Source organism: Aristolochia californica, unplaced genomic scaffold, assembly GCF_029961685.1.
Source record: "Aristolochia californica isolate CCGP_79_NKW_82.1479 unplaced genomic scaffold, dmAriCali1.0.hap1 SCAF_10, whole genome shotgun sequence".
Taxonomy (NCBI): domain Eukaryota; kingdom Viridiplantae; phylum Streptophyta; class Magnoliopsida; order Piperales; family Aristolochiaceae; genus Aristolochia; species Aristolochia californica.
The window spans coordinates 22018065-22037114 of NW_027181771.1; the positions used below are offsets into that span (position 1 = coordinate 22018065).

Genomic DNA, 19050 nt, shown 5'->3' on the forward strand with positions numbered 1-19050 from the left:
TTATTAATCTTAGGTTATAAAAATATATGAAATAACTATAATACCCTTCACTAAAAATCACACATTAGTTTAGGTTTGATCGAATAACGAGGTTTCATTTCATAATGGGCCACATCTCAATAAAACCCTACTAATAGAAAAACACTAACAATAGAAAAATCTGAAATATTATAACCCACATATTGATTTTCAGGACTCCATGGATTTAGCTCATAGAACAAAAAAAAAAGACACCCATTGGGAGAAAACAGGAGGAAGAAGAGGTTATGGACTTCTATTCCAACCTTCCCTTAAGCTCAATTTATAGATTAATGATCCTAAAATATTACAATAATACCCCTAAAACTTTAACCTAATTACATCAATGTCATCTCCATGAGATGACTCTTTCTTGACCATCCTGCCATCACTGTATGAGCCTATCGGCCTTCTCCTTGATCTATGGGCCTTGAGCCCATCTTCCACATCTCTTTGATGTGTGGGTCTTCATTGGTCTTATAGGCTTGGGCCATCTTCCAACACTCCCCCTCAAACTGGGGGTGAGAGAACATCATGAATTCCCAGCTTGCTGCAAATGGTGTATAAGATCTTCTCGTATAAAATGGTAGTCCTCCGTATCTTCCAACACTCCCCCTCACGCTGGTGGTCTCTTCCATGAGGCCTAGCTGGCATAAGATAAGTGAGAGTAAAATCACTCCAAGTCGTATGACATTGCTCCATACTCCGGTCATAACTCATGTTGGATGTAGGGCGTATTCTTATCTTCTGTAGGTAGTGGGTCTATACGCAGTGCTCAGAAGTATAATAAAACTCATCCATGACCATGTCCCTCCACAGGACACCAAGTTTCAAATGGTAGGAGTAATAAATGCCAATTAAGGGGGTAATGGGTAATTACCCATAAGATAATATTTTGGGGCCACCTTAGCTTCCTTCATCATCAAAATAGCCAATGCTGATAAAAATCAGCAATTGAGAAGTGCTTCTTCAATAATGATGTCTCATCCAAAGAGATACAATAACAACAACTACAATGGGCCTAACCCATCGGAGGCGAGTTGAACTGGATGAACCTGTTCGTTCACTTGAAGTCACTCCTGAGTAAAGTGGGTGAATTAGGATTTCTACCAAATTCCTTGTTCATCCACTTTCCCTCGTGTCGACGCTCCCTCTGCTTGCTCGCTATCGGCCTCCCTCGCATCATTAATTTCTACTATGTAAAAATCTATCTTATGTTATTAATAAAATATTATATTATATTTATTTATTATATTAATTATTTTTATTATATATTAAATCAGCGATTTAAGAGTGATAATTAAAACATTATTAAAATAAACCTTTGATCATGTATTTTTTTAATTATCCTATTTTTATAATTAATTAAACCCATAAATTTTTACTTTTTGGCAATATATTATTAATTTATACTATGTAAAATTTTTTTTAATGTTATTAATAAAATAAAATATTTATTTATTTATTATATTAAATTTTTTTATTACTATATTAAATTAGTGATAATTAAAATATTGTTAAAGTAAGCATTTGATCAAGTACTTTTTTTAATTATTCTATTTTTATAATTAATTAAACTAATGATTTTTTTATTTTGTGAAAATATATTATTAATTTATTTTGTGGGGGCATGGATTGAAAACCTTCGACTTGTTGGTTCATCTACTCTGGTGTGTCAGAGGTTAGATGAAAATTTCATCTCTTTTTAATTAATTATTTTATTTTATATTTGGAGGTGGGAGGAGGAAAAAGGGCAACGACGTGCTTCGGGTTTGTCATCATCCGACAAGTGGCTATGCACAAAACCGTAAAATCTCTCTAGTCTTTTCTATTTAGTTTCTTATTTGGATGCACTAAAAAAAAGATAAAAACTAAATATTTATATATTTTGTTAAAAATATAAATCAAAATTAAGTCCATCGATTAAAAAAATAGAGAAGGAATAGAATTTTTTTTACTTGTTTAAAAATATCTATTCATATAAAGTGAGTAAGCACGATTCAAAATGTAATTGCTTTTGACATTAATCTAAGAAAATATATAATATTCACAAAAAATAGAATAAACTTTCTTTAGGGTTATTTATGCTCGTTGACATGTATATACGAATATGATAATATTTTCTATTTTGATTATAAAATAGTATATACTCGTAGAGTTTTCTAAAATAAAGAATAATATTTTTTAAAATAAAAAGTAAAATAATTATTACTAATAGATAGTTTTCAAATATAAAACAATAAGATAAACATAGTAATTCATATCTTATATAATAATTATATTTATTTTATTCAAATTTATTATTTAAAATAAAGAATAATAACTTTTACAATAAAAATAAAATAATTAAGACTAATAGATAGTTTTCAAATATAAAACTATACAATATGATTACTATAATATGTAAGATAAACATAGTAATTCATATCTTATATAATAATTATATTTATTTTATTAACATTTATTATATAAAATATTGAATAATATTTTTAAAAATAAAAAGTAAAATAATTATTCTAATAGATAGTTTTCAAATATAAAACTATACAATATGATATACTATAATATGTAAGATAAACAATAGTAATTCATATCTTATATAATAATTATATTTATTTTATTAACATTTATTATTTAAAATATTGAATAATATTTTTTAAAATAAAAAGTAAAATAATTATTTCTAATAGATAGTTTTCAAATATAAAACTATACAATATGATATACTATAATATGTAAGATAAACATAGTAATTCATATCTTATATAATAATTATATATATTTTATGAAAATTTATTATTTAAAATAAATAATTTTTTTGCTTAAAATAAAAATAAAATAATTTTTTCTAATAGATAGTTTTCAAATATAAAACTATACAATATGATATACTATAATATGTAAGATAAAAATAGTAATTCATATCTTATATAATAATTATATTTATTTTATTAACTTTTATTATTTAAAATAAAAAGATATTATTGCCAAAAATAAAAATAAAATAATTATTTCTAATAGATAGTTTTCAAATATAAAACTATGCAATATGATATACTATAATATGTAAGATAAACATATTAATTCAAATCTTTTATAATAATTATATTTTTTTACTAAAATTTATTATTTAAAATAAAGAATAATAATTTTTACAATAAAAATAAAATAATTATTTCTAATAGATAGTTTTCAAATATAAAACTATACAATATGATATACTATAATATGTAAGATAAACACAGTAACTCATATCTTATATAATAATTATATTTATTTTATTAACATTTATTATTTAAAATATTGAATAATATTTTTAAAAATAAAAAGTAACATAATTATTTCTTATAGATAGTTTTCAAATATAAAACTATACAAAATGATATACTATAATATGTAAGATAAACATAGTAATTCATATCTTATATAATAATTATATTTATTTTATTAACATTTATTATTTAAAATAAATAAATATTATTGTTATAGTAATAAAGGACTTCTCTTAACTTGAGTAAGAAAGAGATAGGGTTAGTGCACCCAGCTCTAGCTCTAAAAAAAACCAGTGGTGGTATAATAATAATTAATAATAATTTAAAATATACTACAAATGATGTATATACTTGCTTTCAAATCTACGTTTATACTTTTAAATAACAAGAAGAAATTATGGAAGATTTGAAAATCTAGGTTAAAATAAAATTCAATTTAAATGATAGATGTTCAGCAATTCAGCATATTAGTACCTAAATTAAAACATGCTCGTAACAAACGCTAAGATCCCGAAGAAACCAAAGAAAAAATACCATCACAATGGAACAGAAACTAGCATTTTATTTGCTTTAATCAACAAAAGTTTCTGAACAATCAACAATATACACTTTTGATTCCTTTAATCAGCTAATCAGGGAGGATCTGCGGAGAGGACATGTCGTCGCTCTCCTCAACCATGGAAGGAGGCACTCGCTGTGGAACACATGCGAGCATGGAGTCTCCGTCACCTCCTTCCTCGATCCTGCTAACTCTTCCATACAAACTGCGCAAGTCTCTCCGACAGCTATCTCGCTGACCTCCTTCACCTTCATGTTCTGGCCCACAGAAGCCGGCGGCATTGACTCAGGCTCCGCGGGAAACAGTGGCTGAATGTGGATTTCCAACATCTCACTCACATCAATAGCCACATCCAACCTCGTACGCCCATTCCTCCACGTGATCTCCGCCAAATCACCTCCAACAATATAGAGATGTGCAAGGAGTTGGGCGTACGCGTCGGCGCTCAAGGAGAAGTGGTCCAGTATTCCGGAGGCCGCATTCTGCCAGCGACTCCGATCCAACAATAAGGAAAGCGGCAGACGAAAGCTCATGGCCGGTATGAGGAGATTAACTTGTTCAATATGGGCTCCCTCCGGCATAGGACGCATACAGAAGACTTGATGGCAGATTGAGATAACCGCCATGGGATCGTTGACAGGGGCTTCAAACGATTGGTTAAAACTCATTTCAATAGACACAGGTTCTTCAGGGGTAAGAAGGGCAGGAACAGGAGACGCAGCGGGGTAATCAGCCATGAAGGCTACTGAAGAAGAGGAACGACTGGAGTGGGCCACTGAAGAAGAGGAAGGGGCCACTGAAGAAGAGGAACGACTGGAGTGGAAGAAGAGGAAGGGGCCACTGAAGAAGAGGAACGACCGGAGTGGAAGAAGAGGGGAAGGGGCCACTGAAGAAGAGGAACGACTGGAATGGAAGAAGAGGAAGGAGCAGTTGAGTTTGAGTGGAAGAAGACGGAGAAGCTGCTGGATTGGAGTTCAGAAAGCGCGGGAAGAGTACGCAAGCTGAGCCCTTAATTTATAGGCGAACAGAGTTTAACCCCGCAGTTAGTTTAGAAACCGCGTAGTTAGTTAAGATCGTTCGAGTTTAAATCTGGCGGTGGAAGATGAAGGCGCTCCAGAAGATCAACGGCTGCGATGCCTCCTTCAGCAGCGCCAGCGGGAAACGGTCACTTGCCCTCTTGATTTCCCCCGCCCCAAGGCACGAAAAGAAAGAGGGCGAGGGACTCTGGTCTGTGTTGATTCGATTCGTTACCAAGCTGCCTGCAGACGAAGATGGAGTATGAGAACAAGCACGTCCTCGCCCCCATGGTTCGCGTGGTCAGTTGGCAGTACCATGCCTTTTTTTTTTTTTTTTCATCTTGCGGTTGATTCCTTCATTCTTTAGCTGTTTATTTGCCCTAAAGAGTGCTATCCCATTCTTGTGCATGTAGGGAACTTTACCATTTCGGCTTTTAGCTGCAGAATATGGTGCAGACATCACTTACGGAGAAGAGATAATCGATCATAAGATGCTGAAGTGTGAACGGAAGATAAAAGGTAACGCAAAAGGCGAAAAAAAAAAAAAAACAGAGAAATGGTACCGTATGCTGGTTTTAAACATCAAAATTATAGTTTAGAACTTGTTTTATGTTCTTTGATAATTTTTAATTTCCACAGCTTGACTAGGAAATATTGTTTGTTTATCTAGGTGTATAGCATAGAGGAAATATGGTTCTAAGGTTGCTAGATCTTACTGGTAACAAATCATGTCCTCTGTTAACCGAGAGAAGGATACTGGTTTTACACAAATTCTTGTTCATTCTGTGGTAAAATCTCTTAAATAAATTCTGTTTTCTTCTAGAGTCTCTTGGTACTACAGATTTTGTGGAGAAAGGAACGGCAGCTTTAGTTTTCAGGACTTGCGCCAAGGAGGCAGATTGGGTACTTCAGATTCCGTGAGGGCTCTTGCTGCTGCTCAGATGCTGTATGTTTATTCTTGTTGTATCTTAGATATAGATCAAGTTGTAAATAAGTAAATCTAGTTGGTGATCAATTACCGAGGCATTGCACTTAGTAAGTACTGGCCTAACTGGTCAATCATATGGAATTTATATAACTCTTACCTTTTCCAGTTATTATGCAAGATAACTTTGACAAGAAAAGGGTATTACCTAACTGATATTTTTCTCAAGTTCTGTATTTTGGTAATGTTTATCTCAGTCATTGCATGATCATCATAATTGGAGAATTTTTAGAGTGTATTTCCACTTTCAGGTTCAAAGATGTAGCGGCTATTGACATCAACATGGGCTGCCCCAAGTCATTCTCTAGCAGTGGGGGCATGGGTGCAGCTTTATTGTCGAAACCGGAGCTTATCCATGATGTAATAGATGTGTCTTTATTGAGATATGGTAGTTTCAGGATTTTTATCTTGATTATTGCTATTTTTATCCGGTGTCATATTGTAGTTTCATTTTATGCAGATTTTAACTACATTAAGAAGAAACTTAGACACTCCAGTAACTTGTAAAATTCGACTTCTTAAGTCACCTCAAGACACCATAGAGCTTGCTAGACGAATTGAGAAGACTGGTGTATCTGCTCTTGTGGTTCATGGAAGGTAAACACTTCATATATTCCTAGTCATTTTTTTCTGAATGTTTGTTACAATAAAAAAATATTATTTCTTGTTGCGGTATATTCTGTCTTGATGGTTTATTCTAGTTTTATTTGGTGTTTCTTTGTACTTTTAGTGTTTATGTAGGAAATTGCTCACCGATTCTTCCAAGTATTGTTTGCTAAGAATAATAAGTTGAGAAAATATTGAATGTTGTGTGCTATTTGAATGAAATGTGTAGGAGTAGATATTGTGGAATAGATGATTTCTGAGAAGATTAACTTGAATATGCTTTGAAAGTTTGACTAGAATTTTGTATATCCGATATGTATCCTGATTTAACCCTTTGGAGTATCGACTTATGTCGAAAATAAAAGCAAATAAAAAATCTGGAAATATATGCTCTTCAGCAATCCTCCATTTTTTAACAAAGTTTCAGACTGGTATTAGATTCCAAACGAGTTTAGTGAACCCTTTTGCAATACTATAGATAAGGTACAAAATTCAGGACCTATTCTGTCTGTTGTATCTTCTCTCGTGAAACTTGAATTGGTATTTCCTCTTGTTTGCTTCATGTATAGGCCTGAAATTAAATTAGATTTAAAGAGGAAGATAAGTATTTAAGCACAAGCAAGGTTGACAACATGGTGACCTTACAGTGTATCTATTAGAAAGCAGTTGATGAATTTGTGGACATAATAAGCTGATAGAGTTAATCTCATCCTTTTTTTTTTTTTTTTTTAAAAAAAAAGGCTGGTTGAGTTGATAACAGGGAAATGAAGGATGAAAAAAGCACCATGATTTAGAGTTGTTTGTAGATCAGGCTAAAAAAAAAAAAGGCTGGTTGAGTTGATAACAAGGAAAAGACGGATGAAAAAAGCACCATGATTTAGAGTTGTTTGTAGATCAGGCTGTCAACACAGTTGCAATGCTTAAAAAATTGGCTTAGTGCATGTTGCCACCTCTATAGTGAACAATGCAATCTCCTACACTCAGGCATCATTATCTTAAAGGTCATTTTAAATGTATGTAATGACTTTACATAAATAATGTTACATATAGTGAAGATTTACATAGTCTAAGTATAATATATTCAAGCAAATTCACAGCAGGTTCTGGCGATATTAGTACTCGGTTCCACAACCATCTGAATTTTTATCTGGTGCATAGGACATTAGATGTTTAGATATGCGATTACTTTTGAGTACTCCTAAGGGTATGCACCCCTAAAACGTCCTGATTAACCGGCCTCAACCTGACCTCCTCCACATGGCAACGTGTTTTTATCTACATTCCTGCAATCTGGCTGATAAGAAATATATTCATGGGGTTCAGACATTTTTTGACATGGGTATAGTTGGAAATAGTCCCTCTCAATGTCCAGACTTTATGACTTTTGTTTCTGGTTGTCGTTTACTTTTTTTGTACTTAAACTAACTGAATTTATGCCCTTCAAAAAGTAGAAAAAGAGTTTATAAGTTGTAGTGAGAAGAGTGTTTTTCTCCATGTACTAATCTCTTACTTAAATGAATTTATAAGTGGGGAAAAGTGATTGACTTTCAGCCTAACCTGTTCCTATCAAATACAAACCATATCATCATTGTAAGATTTGTTAGTGGGAATTATTCTATATTGGTTAATAATTAGAAGAGTCATGTGGTTCTCAGTTGGGAAAAAGGCCCGGTTTTGCTATTTTAGTTTTTATGCTATATGTGTTATTTTTGTCTTAAACCCATTGTCCCTTTGAGTAGGTTTGTATGTGAAGGGGAGTGTTAGTGGAAATAATCCCATATTAGTAAATATCAAGAAAAGTCATACGGATATTAGGTGGGAAAAGACCTGCTAACTTCGGTTGGGATGGACCTGGATCCTAATGTGTTCTAGAGCCTCATAATGCAAGAAGGGAGGAAACTATCTATCTTGTCTCCAAATCTATTAGTTTATAACTGAAACTACATGAATATTGACTTTCAATTAGCACTCTGTATTACATAATATGATTTAACCTCTTAAGTTTCTTTACAAGGAAATGGTTTTTCATATACTCGAATAGTCCCTCTCAAGTTTGAGCATACAAGTTATAGATTTCCAACTTGTAATATTGTGAATGTAATTGTGCTGATGACAAGGCCTGGGTGAATATATCGGCAGACCACTTTTATTGAGAAGAGGTAATAGATGTGTCTTTATTGAGATATGGCAGTTTCAGGATTTTTATCTTAATTATTTCTTTTTTTATTCGATGTCATGCTGTAGTTTCATTTTTATGCAGATTTTAACTACATTAAGAAGGATCTTAGACACTCCAGTAACTTGTAAAATTCGACTTCTTAAGTCACCTCAAGACACTGTAGAGCTAGCTAGACGAATTGAGAAGACTGGTATCTCTGCTCTTGCGGTTCATGGAAGGTAAACACTTCATATATTCATAGTCATTTTTCTGAATGTTTGTTACAATAGAAAAATATATTTTCTTGTTATGGTATATTCTGTGTTGATGGTTTATTCTAGTTTTATTTGGTGGTTCATTGTACTTCTAGTGTTGATATAGGAAATTGCTCTCCGATTCTTCCAAGTATTGTTTGCTAAGAATAGTAAGATGAGAAAATATAGAATGTTGCGTGCTATTTGAATGAAATGTCTAGGAGAAGATACTGGGATGGATGATTACTGTATTTCTGAGAAGATTAACTTGAAGGTGGATATATATCCTGCTTTAACTCTTTGGAGTACTGACTTATATAAAAAATATAAGTAAATAAAAAAAATCTGGAAATATATGCCCTTCAGCAATCATCCATTTTTTAACAATGTTTCAGACTGATATAAAGTAAGTTCTGTACAGAATGGTATTAGTTTCCAAATGAGTTTAGTGAACCCTTTTGCAATACTATAGATAAGCTACAAAATTCAGGACCTGTTTTGTCTGTGGTATCTTCTCTCGTGAAACTTGAATTGGTATTTCCTCTTGTTTGCTTCTTGGATAGGCCTGAAATTAAATTAGATTTAAAGAGGAAGATAAGTATTTAGCACAAGCGGAGGTTGACAACATGGTGACCTTACAGTGTATCTATTAGAAAGGAGTTGATGAGTTTGTGGACATAACAAGCTGATAGAGTTAATCTTATCCTTTAAAAAAAAGAAAAAGGCAGATTGAGTTGGTCATAGGGAAATGACGGATGAAGAAGACACCATGATTCAGAGTTGTTTGTAGCTCAGGCTGTCAACATGGTTGCAATGCTTAAAAATTTGGCTTAGTGCGTGCTGCCACCTCTATAGTGAACAATGCGATCTTGTACACTCAAACTTCATTATCTTAAAGGTCATTTTAAATGTATGTAACAACTTTACATAACTAATGTTACTTATAGTGAAGATTTACATAACTAAGTATAATTGATTCAAGCTTATTCACAGCAAGTTCTGGCAACATTAATACTCTGTTCCAACCATCTGAATTTTTATCTGGTGCATAGGACATTAGATGTTTAGATATGCGATTATTTTTTAGCACTCCCAAGGGTATGTACCCCAGAAAAGTCCAGATTAACTTGCCTCAACCTGACCTCCTCCACATGGAAATGTGGTTTTCCCTGCAATTCTGCAATCTGGCTGATAAGAAATATATTCAGGGGGTGCAGGCATTTGCTGACATGGGTATAGTTGGAAATAGTCCCTCTCAATGTCCAGACTTCATGACTTTGGTTACTGGTTGTAGTTTACTGTTTTTGTACTTAAAATAAGAGAATTTATATCATTCTAAAACTAGAAAAAGAGTTTATAAGTTGTAGTAAGAAGAGTGTTTTTCTCCATGTACTAATCTCTTACTTAAAATGAATTTATAAAAGGGGAAAAGTGATTGACTTGTTCCTATAAAATACAAACCATATAATCATTGTAAGATTTGTTAGTGGGAATTATTCCATATTGGTTAATAATAAGAAGAGTCATGTGGTTCTTAGTTGGTTCTTCAGTTAGTCATATTGGGATGTACCTGGACTTAACTTTAACACGGAATGAAAGCGAGACGAACCTTGTTGGCCCGATTTTGATATTTTGTTTTGTTTTCTATATGTGTTATTTATGTGTTAGACCTGTTGTCTCTATGAGTAGGTTTGTATGTGAAGGGGAATGTTAGTGGAAATAATCCCATATTTGTAAATATCAAGAAAAGTCATGCGGATATTAGGTGGGAAAAGGCCTCCTAACTTCTTAAGTCATCTCAAGACACTGTAGAGCTAGCTAGACGAATTGAGAAGACTGGTGTCTCTGCTCTTGCGGTTCATGGAAGGTAAACACTTCATATATATATAGTCATTTTTCTGAATGTTTGTTACAATAGAAAAATATATTTTCTTGTTGTGGTATATTCTGTGTTGATGGTTTATTCTAGTTTTATTTGGTGTTTCATTATACTTCTGGTGTTGATATAGGAAATTGCTCTCTGATTCTTCCAAGTATTGTTTGCTAAGAATAGTAAGATGAGAAAATATAGAATGTTGTGTGCTATTTGAATGAAATGTCTAGGAGAAGATACTGGGATGGATGATTACTGCATTTCTGAGAAGATTAACTTGAAGGTGGATATATAACCTGATTTAACTCTTTGGAGTACTGACTTATATAAATACAAGTAAATAAAAAAAATTCTGGAAATATATGCCCTTCAGCAATCATCCATTTTTAAACAAAGTTTCAGACTGTTATAAAGTAAGTTCTATACAAAATGGTATTAGTTTCCAAATGAGTTTAGTGAACCCTTTTGCAATACTATAGATAAGCTACAAAATTCAGGACCTATTCTGTCTGTGGTATCTTCTCTCGTGAAACTTGAATTGGTATTTCCTCTTGTTTGCTGCTTGTATTGGCCTGAAATTAAATTAGATTTCAAGAGGGAGATAAGTATTTAGCACAAGCAGAGGTTGACAACATGGTGACCTTGCAGTGTATCTATTAGAAAGCAGTTGATGAGTTTGTGGACATAACAAGCTGATAGAGTTAATCTTATCCTTAAAAAAAAAGGAAAAGGCAGATTGAGTTGATCACAAGGAAATGACGGATGAAGAAGACACCGTGATTAAGAGTTGTTTGTAGCTCAGGTTGTCAACATGGTTGCAATGCTTAAAAATTTGGCCTAGTGCGTGCTGCCACCTCTATAGTGAACAATGCGATCTTCTACACTCAAACATCATTATCTTAAAGGTCATTTTAAATGTATGTAACAACTTTACATAAATAATGTTACTTATAGTGAAGATTTACATAACTAAGTATAATTGATTCAAGCTTATTCACAGCAAGTTCTGGCAATATTAATACTCTGTTCCAACCATCTGAATTTTTATCTGGTGCATAGGACATTAGATGTTTAGTTATGCGATTATTTTTGAGTTCTCCCAAGGGTATGTACCCCAGAAAAGTCCAGATTAACCTGCCTCAACCTGACCTCCTCCACATGGAAATGTGTTTTTCCCTGCAAATCTGCAATTTGGCTGATATGAAATATATTCAGGGGGTTCAGGCATTAGTTGGAAATAGTCCCTCTCAATGTCCAGATTTCCTGACTTTGGTTACTGGTTGTAGTTTACTATTTTTGTACTTAAAATAAGAGAATTTGTACCATTCTAAAACTAGAAAAAGAGTTTATAAGTTGTAGTAAGAAGAGTGTTTTTCTCCATGTACTAATCTCTTACTTAAAATGAATTTATAAGAGGGGAAAAGTGATTGATTTGTTCCTATAAAATACAAACCATATAATCATTGTAAGATTTGTTAGTGGGAATTATTCCATATTGGTTAATAATAAGAAGAGTCATGTGGTTCATAGTTGGTTCTTTAGTTAGTCATATTGGGATGTACCTGGACTTAACTTTAACACGGAATGAAAGTGAGATGAGCCTTGTTGGCTCGATTTTGCTATTTTGTTTTGTTTTCTATATGTGTTATTTATGTGTTAGACCTGTTGTCTCTATGAGTAGGTTTGTATGTGAAGGGGAGTGTTAGTGAAAATAATCCCATATTTTTAAATATCAAGAAAAGTCATGCGGATATTAGGTGGGAAAAGGCCTCCTAACTTCGGTTGGGATGGACCTGGATCCTAATGAGTTCTTGAGCCACATAATGCAAGAGGGGAGGAAACTATCTATCTTGTCTTCAAATCCATTAGCTTAAAACTAAAACTACATGAAGATTGACTTTCAATTAGCACTCTGTATTACATAATAATTCTTTAAGTTTCTTTACTAGGAAATGGTTTTTCATATACTTGAATAGTCACCCTCAAGTTGGAGCACACAAGTTATAGATTTCTAGCTTGTAATATTGTGAATGTAATTATGCTGAACCCATAAATGGATTTATTTAGTATAGAAACTTCGTTTTCCTTTTCAACCACAATTCTACTTAGTTGTCCCATGTCCACATCTTGTAGAGATCTCTGTTAAGGAAAACCTTTTTTTTATATCTATCTAATGAATAGGCCAATGATAGTTGGCAATAATAGAGAAAAAACACGAATGGAATTTAATTTGGCAATAAGAGAAAAAAAAATTCAAAGTAATTAATTCCTTAAGTTTAAGTAAACTTGTTTGACAACCAATCTTTGTTTGATTCATTCCTTACTATCATTAGGTTTATATTTCATTGTTAAACCCACCTTTTTTTTTTTTTTTAGTGGGTAATGATGTCAAGTCTGGAATATGATTGTTTTAAATGATATCCATGCCTTCATCTGTTGCCATTCACAAACTTGGGTGTGTTAGAGCATGTCGGTAGGATTGGGAAATAAAGATGGATGACAAGGCTGAGAGGAAAGAGGCACAATTGGGGGATAAGTGTTTTGTAGACATAAAATTGGATATTGGGTGCGAAGTATTGGCCTTCACTTAGATACAAGATATGTCCCCTTTTCGTAGTCTACACATATTGATGTAAAATACCTTTTCCTTACAAAAGGAAGAGAATGTGCAGGACCTGTCTTCTCTCACATTATCTGAACAAAGATTTTACTTAGAAAACCATTTTGCAGAAATACCATTATATAAAATAGATGAAAATAGGATAGATTTGATACATACGTGAGTTATTAAAGTATGATTTGTATTATCCAATGATCTAAATGACCTTTAAGGGTCATAACATATAGACCCAACTATCAGACTCCTATGACTTATTGGTGGACATTCTTCTTCCTCACTCCTAAGACTTGTAAACTTTTCCTCTAGACTAATGGTGTAACTCTTTTTCTACCTTCCTAGGTCCACACAAAAGCAAACTTCTTTGACATACCCTAACTAGATCATCAATGTGATCTATTCCAATAGGTGTTTGTAACATCCTATTTCGCATGAGATTTATACAACAACCTTTTTCCCGAAGTCCCTTTTAAGAATCTCAAAATCCTTTATGTTGCCTCAAGATGAACTCTTTGGAAGTTCTCCATAAATTGACTTAGAATCACTACTATAAATGTTGTTAAGGAATAGTCCCACATGGATTAATGAGTACAAAAATCATGAGTTTATTAGTTAGGATAGAGGTTTCTTAAGTTGGCTAGTCATTTTGGGATGGGCCTTGGACCCAACTTAACATGGTATCAGAGCAAGTACTCATATGTGGGCCTACACCTAAACTATCCACTTGTAGAGCCACAAAAGACGACCTACACCTAAACTCTCTACCTGTAGAGCCAAAAAAAGAGGGCCTACACCTAAACTATCCACTTGTAGAGCCACAAAAAGAGGGCCTACACCTAAAACTATCCACTTGTTGACCCACAAAAAAGGGCCTACCCGTGAGGGGGAGTGTTAAAGAATAATCCCACATAGATTAATGAGTAAAAAAATCTTGAGTTTATTAGTTAGGAAAGAGGTTTCCTAAGTTGGCTAGTCATTTTGGGATGAACCTTTGACCCAACTTAACAAATGATATATCTGGTATGTGCCTGTTGCATAAATGAGCTTTCCAATTAACCGCTGGTATTCATTCTTTTGTTGAACTTTGGACTCTTGTTATCATCCAAACAATCCTTATTCTTCTAACATATCTCTGACATAATTCCTCTGGGATAACACCTACAGTTGCCTTACTTGAAACAACCTCACTGCTAAGAAAGTATTTCAAGTACCTCGAGTCTTTCATTTGAAAATGACTTTCTAGATACTTCCTTTACCTCTTCAATTCTTTTTTCTCTCTTCCCAAGAGCAATATATCATCAACTAGACCACTGATACTCCAATTCCTGATGACCACATCAAAACAAATACTAAATGGTCAGAATGATTTTGGGAGAAAAGGGGGTGAGGCAAGCCGTTTTCTCCCTCAACCCGCATTTCTGCCTCAATGCGAGGCTTCTCAGACTTCATTGGTGGATGTGGTATGGATGAGATACCTCTTTCCGGAAAGAACTACTCTTGGACTAACGGCTTGCAACAATCTATCCTCTCAAAATTGGACCGTTTCCTGGCTTGTCATGACTGGTTGCATCTGTTTGGGAATGTTACTGGAAGAGTTTTCAATAAGGTAGGGTCTGATCATTGGCCTATCATGCTGACCTCCATTGTTGAAAAATGGGGGCCCTCTCCTTTCAGTTTCAAAAACTCATGGTTGATGGAGAAAATTTTTGATGCTCTTATTGGTGGATGGTGGGCTGAGGGTTCAAGCTTTGGTAGAAGGGAGTGGGCCTTCCCTCTAAAGTTGTGATTCATAAAAGGAAAAATAAAGAAGTGGGCTACTAGTCGTCATGCCTCTTTGGGTGCCGAGAAGGCCTCCCTCCTCTCTCAGATCGCAGCCTTGGACCTGGTAGAGGAACAAAGGTACCTAACTTTTGATGAGTTTTCTTCACGTGTTTCTCTAAATTCTAATCTCAAAGGCACGCGCAAGTGCATGCGCACGCTTACACTTGTCCTAATACTTGTTTGAATAGTGATTTGACCTTCCAAGGTGGGCACATTTCTTTTCTTCACGTCTTAGTGATGTACTTTATTCTTTGTCGTTGTGCCTCACAACTTCAATGCCTTTTGTTCTGTATTTATGTGCCATTGACCTGCAGTAGAATTTGGACAAGTTAGCATATGTTTTGGTTTCTTGCTCAACCATATTTTTAAGATACTAGTTCATTGTATAGAACTATCCTTTCTTTACTTTTTTTTTTAGTGTTGCAAATCATTGCAAACATCTGCTTTTGTTATTAATTGTTCTTGTGTTGAATAATTGCAGAAAAATTGCTGATAGACGAAGGGATCCTGCAAAATGGAATGAGATTGCTGATATTGTAGCAGCATTATCAATCCCTGTTATAGCAAATGGAGATGTCTTTGAGTATGATGATTTTCAACGTATAAAAGTGCAACTGGTAATTGTAATATCAGGGTTTAGTCTGGATGTTCGTACTTTTTTTTCCTTTTTAGTGAAGGAAAAGTCTGAAATTTTTTGTTATGATAAAGAATATAGCTTCTCTCTCTAACGAGAAAACAATAAATGCTGATAACATACCCTTTGGTTACAATTAAGCCTTTTAGAAGCATGACTAATATCACCTTAATTTTATGGCTTTTAATAAATCACAATCTCTGTCACTGGCAGAACAGCAAAGCATAAAAAATATTTTTATATGATTTTCTTTTTTTTTGTGATTCTTGAAATATGTTATTTCTGTTAATGCCTCACTTTTCCTTGTGACAATATGTTTAGTGTTTCAGAAAGAAATGTTATAATTATCTATATAGGTTTTTAAGCATTTATAATTCATGTAAGTGCTCTAAATGAATTTGGCGAGTTTCAAGTGAAAATAGAAACTGTGAAGCAGTCAAAATTTTCTTTTCTCTGAAAGAACTGAGGAGATGAAAGAAGGAAAAAGAAAAAAACTCTTAATAATGGTGTAATTGTGTTACTGGAAATATGACTATGACATCTTGTTTAGTTTTCACTGACAAAAAAAAGAGAAAAGAACATTCTAGCTTGAAACCTCTGCCATGTTTTAATGTACTTCTTAAGTAATTCATATACCTCTGGAGTTTCTAGGTGCTTCATCTGTGATAGTGGCTAGGGGGGCTCTCTGGAATGCTTCAATGTTCAGTGCCAAATGCATATTACCATGGGAAGATGTCAGAAGAGAGTATGTACGGAAGGTGTGCATCTCATCCCTGAAATGGTGTATTTTGAGTTCTGGAATGCATCTTTATTATATTAAAAAAATCAATCTTGCTTCTAGAGCAATTTATTTGTTTTTTAAGAGAAAAAACCGATCTTGTTTCCGGAGGATTCTTTTCGTTATTTTCTTTTCTCAATGCAGAGTGTCCTATGGGACAACGATCTTAGAAGCACCAAGCAAACATTGAAGGAAATGATAATGCACTACTCCTGCCTTGAATTTCCAGAGGGAAAGGCTGTGAGGAAGTCTGAGACATTGGCAGACTTAGCATAAGTTCCTTTGCGTGTATGCTTTCTTTGTGATGGTGTGGAAGTACAGTTTTGACACAAATAAGGTCCATAGTAGTTGTTGCATTCATTTCAAATCTGTTTATATAAAAATACTCCATATTCTTAATAAGGTCTTTATTCCCAACCACTCTTACTAAAAAAGACAGGCTATGGATATCATCACTGGAGTTCTATTGCATTAGTGATGCGGGAGAGAGGAAGAGTGGCACTTGACTGACGCTTTTCCCCTTTAGTGCCAGCAACTGCTGCTCCCCAAGCTCAATGCCAAAATCCTGGTGAATTTTGCTACCTGCCTCCTCTTATGTGATGGAGGAAGCTACTACTATGTATTGCTATGAAACTGCTGCAACTTTAGCGCCAGCAACTGCTGCTCGCCAAGCTCATTGCCAAAATCCTGGTGACTTTTGCTACCTGCCTCCTCTTATGTGACGGAGGAAGCTGCTACTATGTATTGCTATGAAACTGCTGCAAGCACCTGAGTACTGTTTGTTATCCCATGTTCCACTAGAGAAGTTAAACGACTCTTACAGGAGCCTTGAAGAGAGTTTGAAAGAATTAGATGAGATGAAGATTCTTAGCACTAGGGATTTCAAGTGTGGTTTTATGGTGAATAGCCAAGAATGAAAACTCACTTAATGTATCTTGGAAAAATGCTAGAAGTGACCAGGTGGCCCCTTCTATATCCCTCAAGGTACATTAGACAGGCTGGTTGGAACTGGTTCACGACAAAAGTTAAAATCCATAGCATTTTCCCCTCTCCACTGGTGAACCTACTACTCAGTTTTCATCCCACTAACTCGCGTCGGTCACCTTGTACGTCAAAGAGAAGGAAGCAGCCACACCCCTTCAGTTCCGGCCCCTGATTATACCAAATGCAAATAATCCTTCAAATGAACTAACCACCTGGCTACAGCAAAGTATACCTGACTGACCACCTCCATTGGAGGCAAGGGGGCTAGGGCTAGCCATGAGCATTGAGCTAGAGAGCACTAATGGCTCGTCTAAGCTAGCTCCAAACCTGCCTCATGGCCACGATGAAGGATGAAAGTGCTGAGAAGAAATGAATCCGAAACTGGACTGAAGACCAATGGAAGACAGTAGAGAAGCCTGGGGGTCCATTTCCTGCGGTGAAGAGTTGGCTTGAATGCCTGCCTTCAACTTAGGAAAAGGAGAGAATCTTACGTTTGGGGCATAAGGTAGTGAGTGGGAAAATGGAGATACCGGTTTTCAGGAATGACTGTTGGTGATGCTTCCACTTGGATAATTATTAAGGGCATACCATTTTATATCTGGTGTGAAGAAACATTCTGTGCTATCACAGAAGTTGTCGACCATGTAAGGAGTTGATCAAGAAGCCTTACAAGGCAAGAGATTTGCTAGGGTTAGGATGAAGGTTGCCATTGCTGTGCCTTTTTTGGTTTGCTGATACTCCCAATTTCAGTAGGTGTTTCAACTTCCATGCTGTTACTAGAAAGATCCACTCATTGATGAATTCTTACCAAGGAGGAAACCTTAATGGAAAAGCTTCAGCCTCCAGCAATGGAAGATGAAGAGCAATTGCCAAAGACAAGGCAACAAAAACAAAACCAATGTGGTTGACAGGAGAACCAGGCCAGAGACTCAGAAGCCTCTGCAGCCCTACGTATGGCTAGGTAGTCTGCAGGAGCATTTAATACTCCTGACCAGTTTGGAGAAGACTGAACCCAAACTCAATTAAATCCGAATTCATATCTGTAGCTGAATGTGGGGCCTGGCTCCCCCCAGAAAATGCACTATGTCCTGGGAACAAATTGCATGAAGCAATGAAACCCAACTTGAGAATGGGACACTACTACTCCTCAATTCCCACAGGAAATTTGGGTTGATAGCACCCTTGAGGTGACAATTCAGCACAACCTTTCAACCCATGTTTCTGAGACCCTGATACTCATTTAACCGATGGTTCAGCCCAGCGTTAACCAATCAATGAGGAGTTGGTAACAAGCAAATCAGACTGGATGCTGGAAAACCCAAAAGTGCCCAGCTCCATTGACTCTCTTGTCTTCCCCAGCAAAGCATACCAAGTAAGCTTTATTCTTCCAATAGGCTTCACTCAGTTCGTACCTCTATGGTCATCATAGATAAGCCTTTCCATCTTGAGGACCTATTCTCGGAGGATGCCAATTG

At 34.9% G+C, this 19050-nt stretch overlaps 2 protein-coding genes across 2 annotated transcripts; one reads left to right on the plus strand and one right to left on the minus strand.

Annotated features, from left to right (window-relative positions):
* Positions 1 to 3914: 3914 nt before the first annotated feature.
* LOC137942901 (uncharacterized RING finger protein P32A8.03c-like) lies at positions 3915 to 4586 on the minus strand. The gene has a single exon (XM_068788624.1). The coding sequence runs from the start codon at positions 4584 to 4586 to the stop codon at positions 3915 to 3917; it is 672 nt and encodes a 223-aa protein (XP_068644725.1).
* Positions 4587 to 5022: 436 nt separating this feature from the next.
* LOC137934840 (uncharacterized) lies at positions 5023 to 17165 on the plus strand. The gene is made up of 10 exons (XM_068779387.1): positions 5023 to 5165; positions 5279 to 5384; positions 5689 to 5811; positions 6102 to 6210; positions 6311 to 6447; positions 8717 to 8853; positions 10672 to 10735; positions 15661 to 15779; positions 16465 to 16571; positions 16736 to 17165. The coding sequence occupies exons 6-10, from the start codon at positions 8847 to 8849 to the stop codon at positions 16865 to 16867; spliced, it is 429 nt and encodes a 142-aa protein (XP_068635488.1). The 5' UTR covers positions 5023 to 5165; positions 5279 to 5384; positions 5689 to 5811; positions 6102 to 6210; positions 6311 to 6447; positions 8717 to 8846; the 3' UTR covers positions 16868 to 17165.
* Positions 17166 to 19050: the final 1885 nt, after the last annotated feature.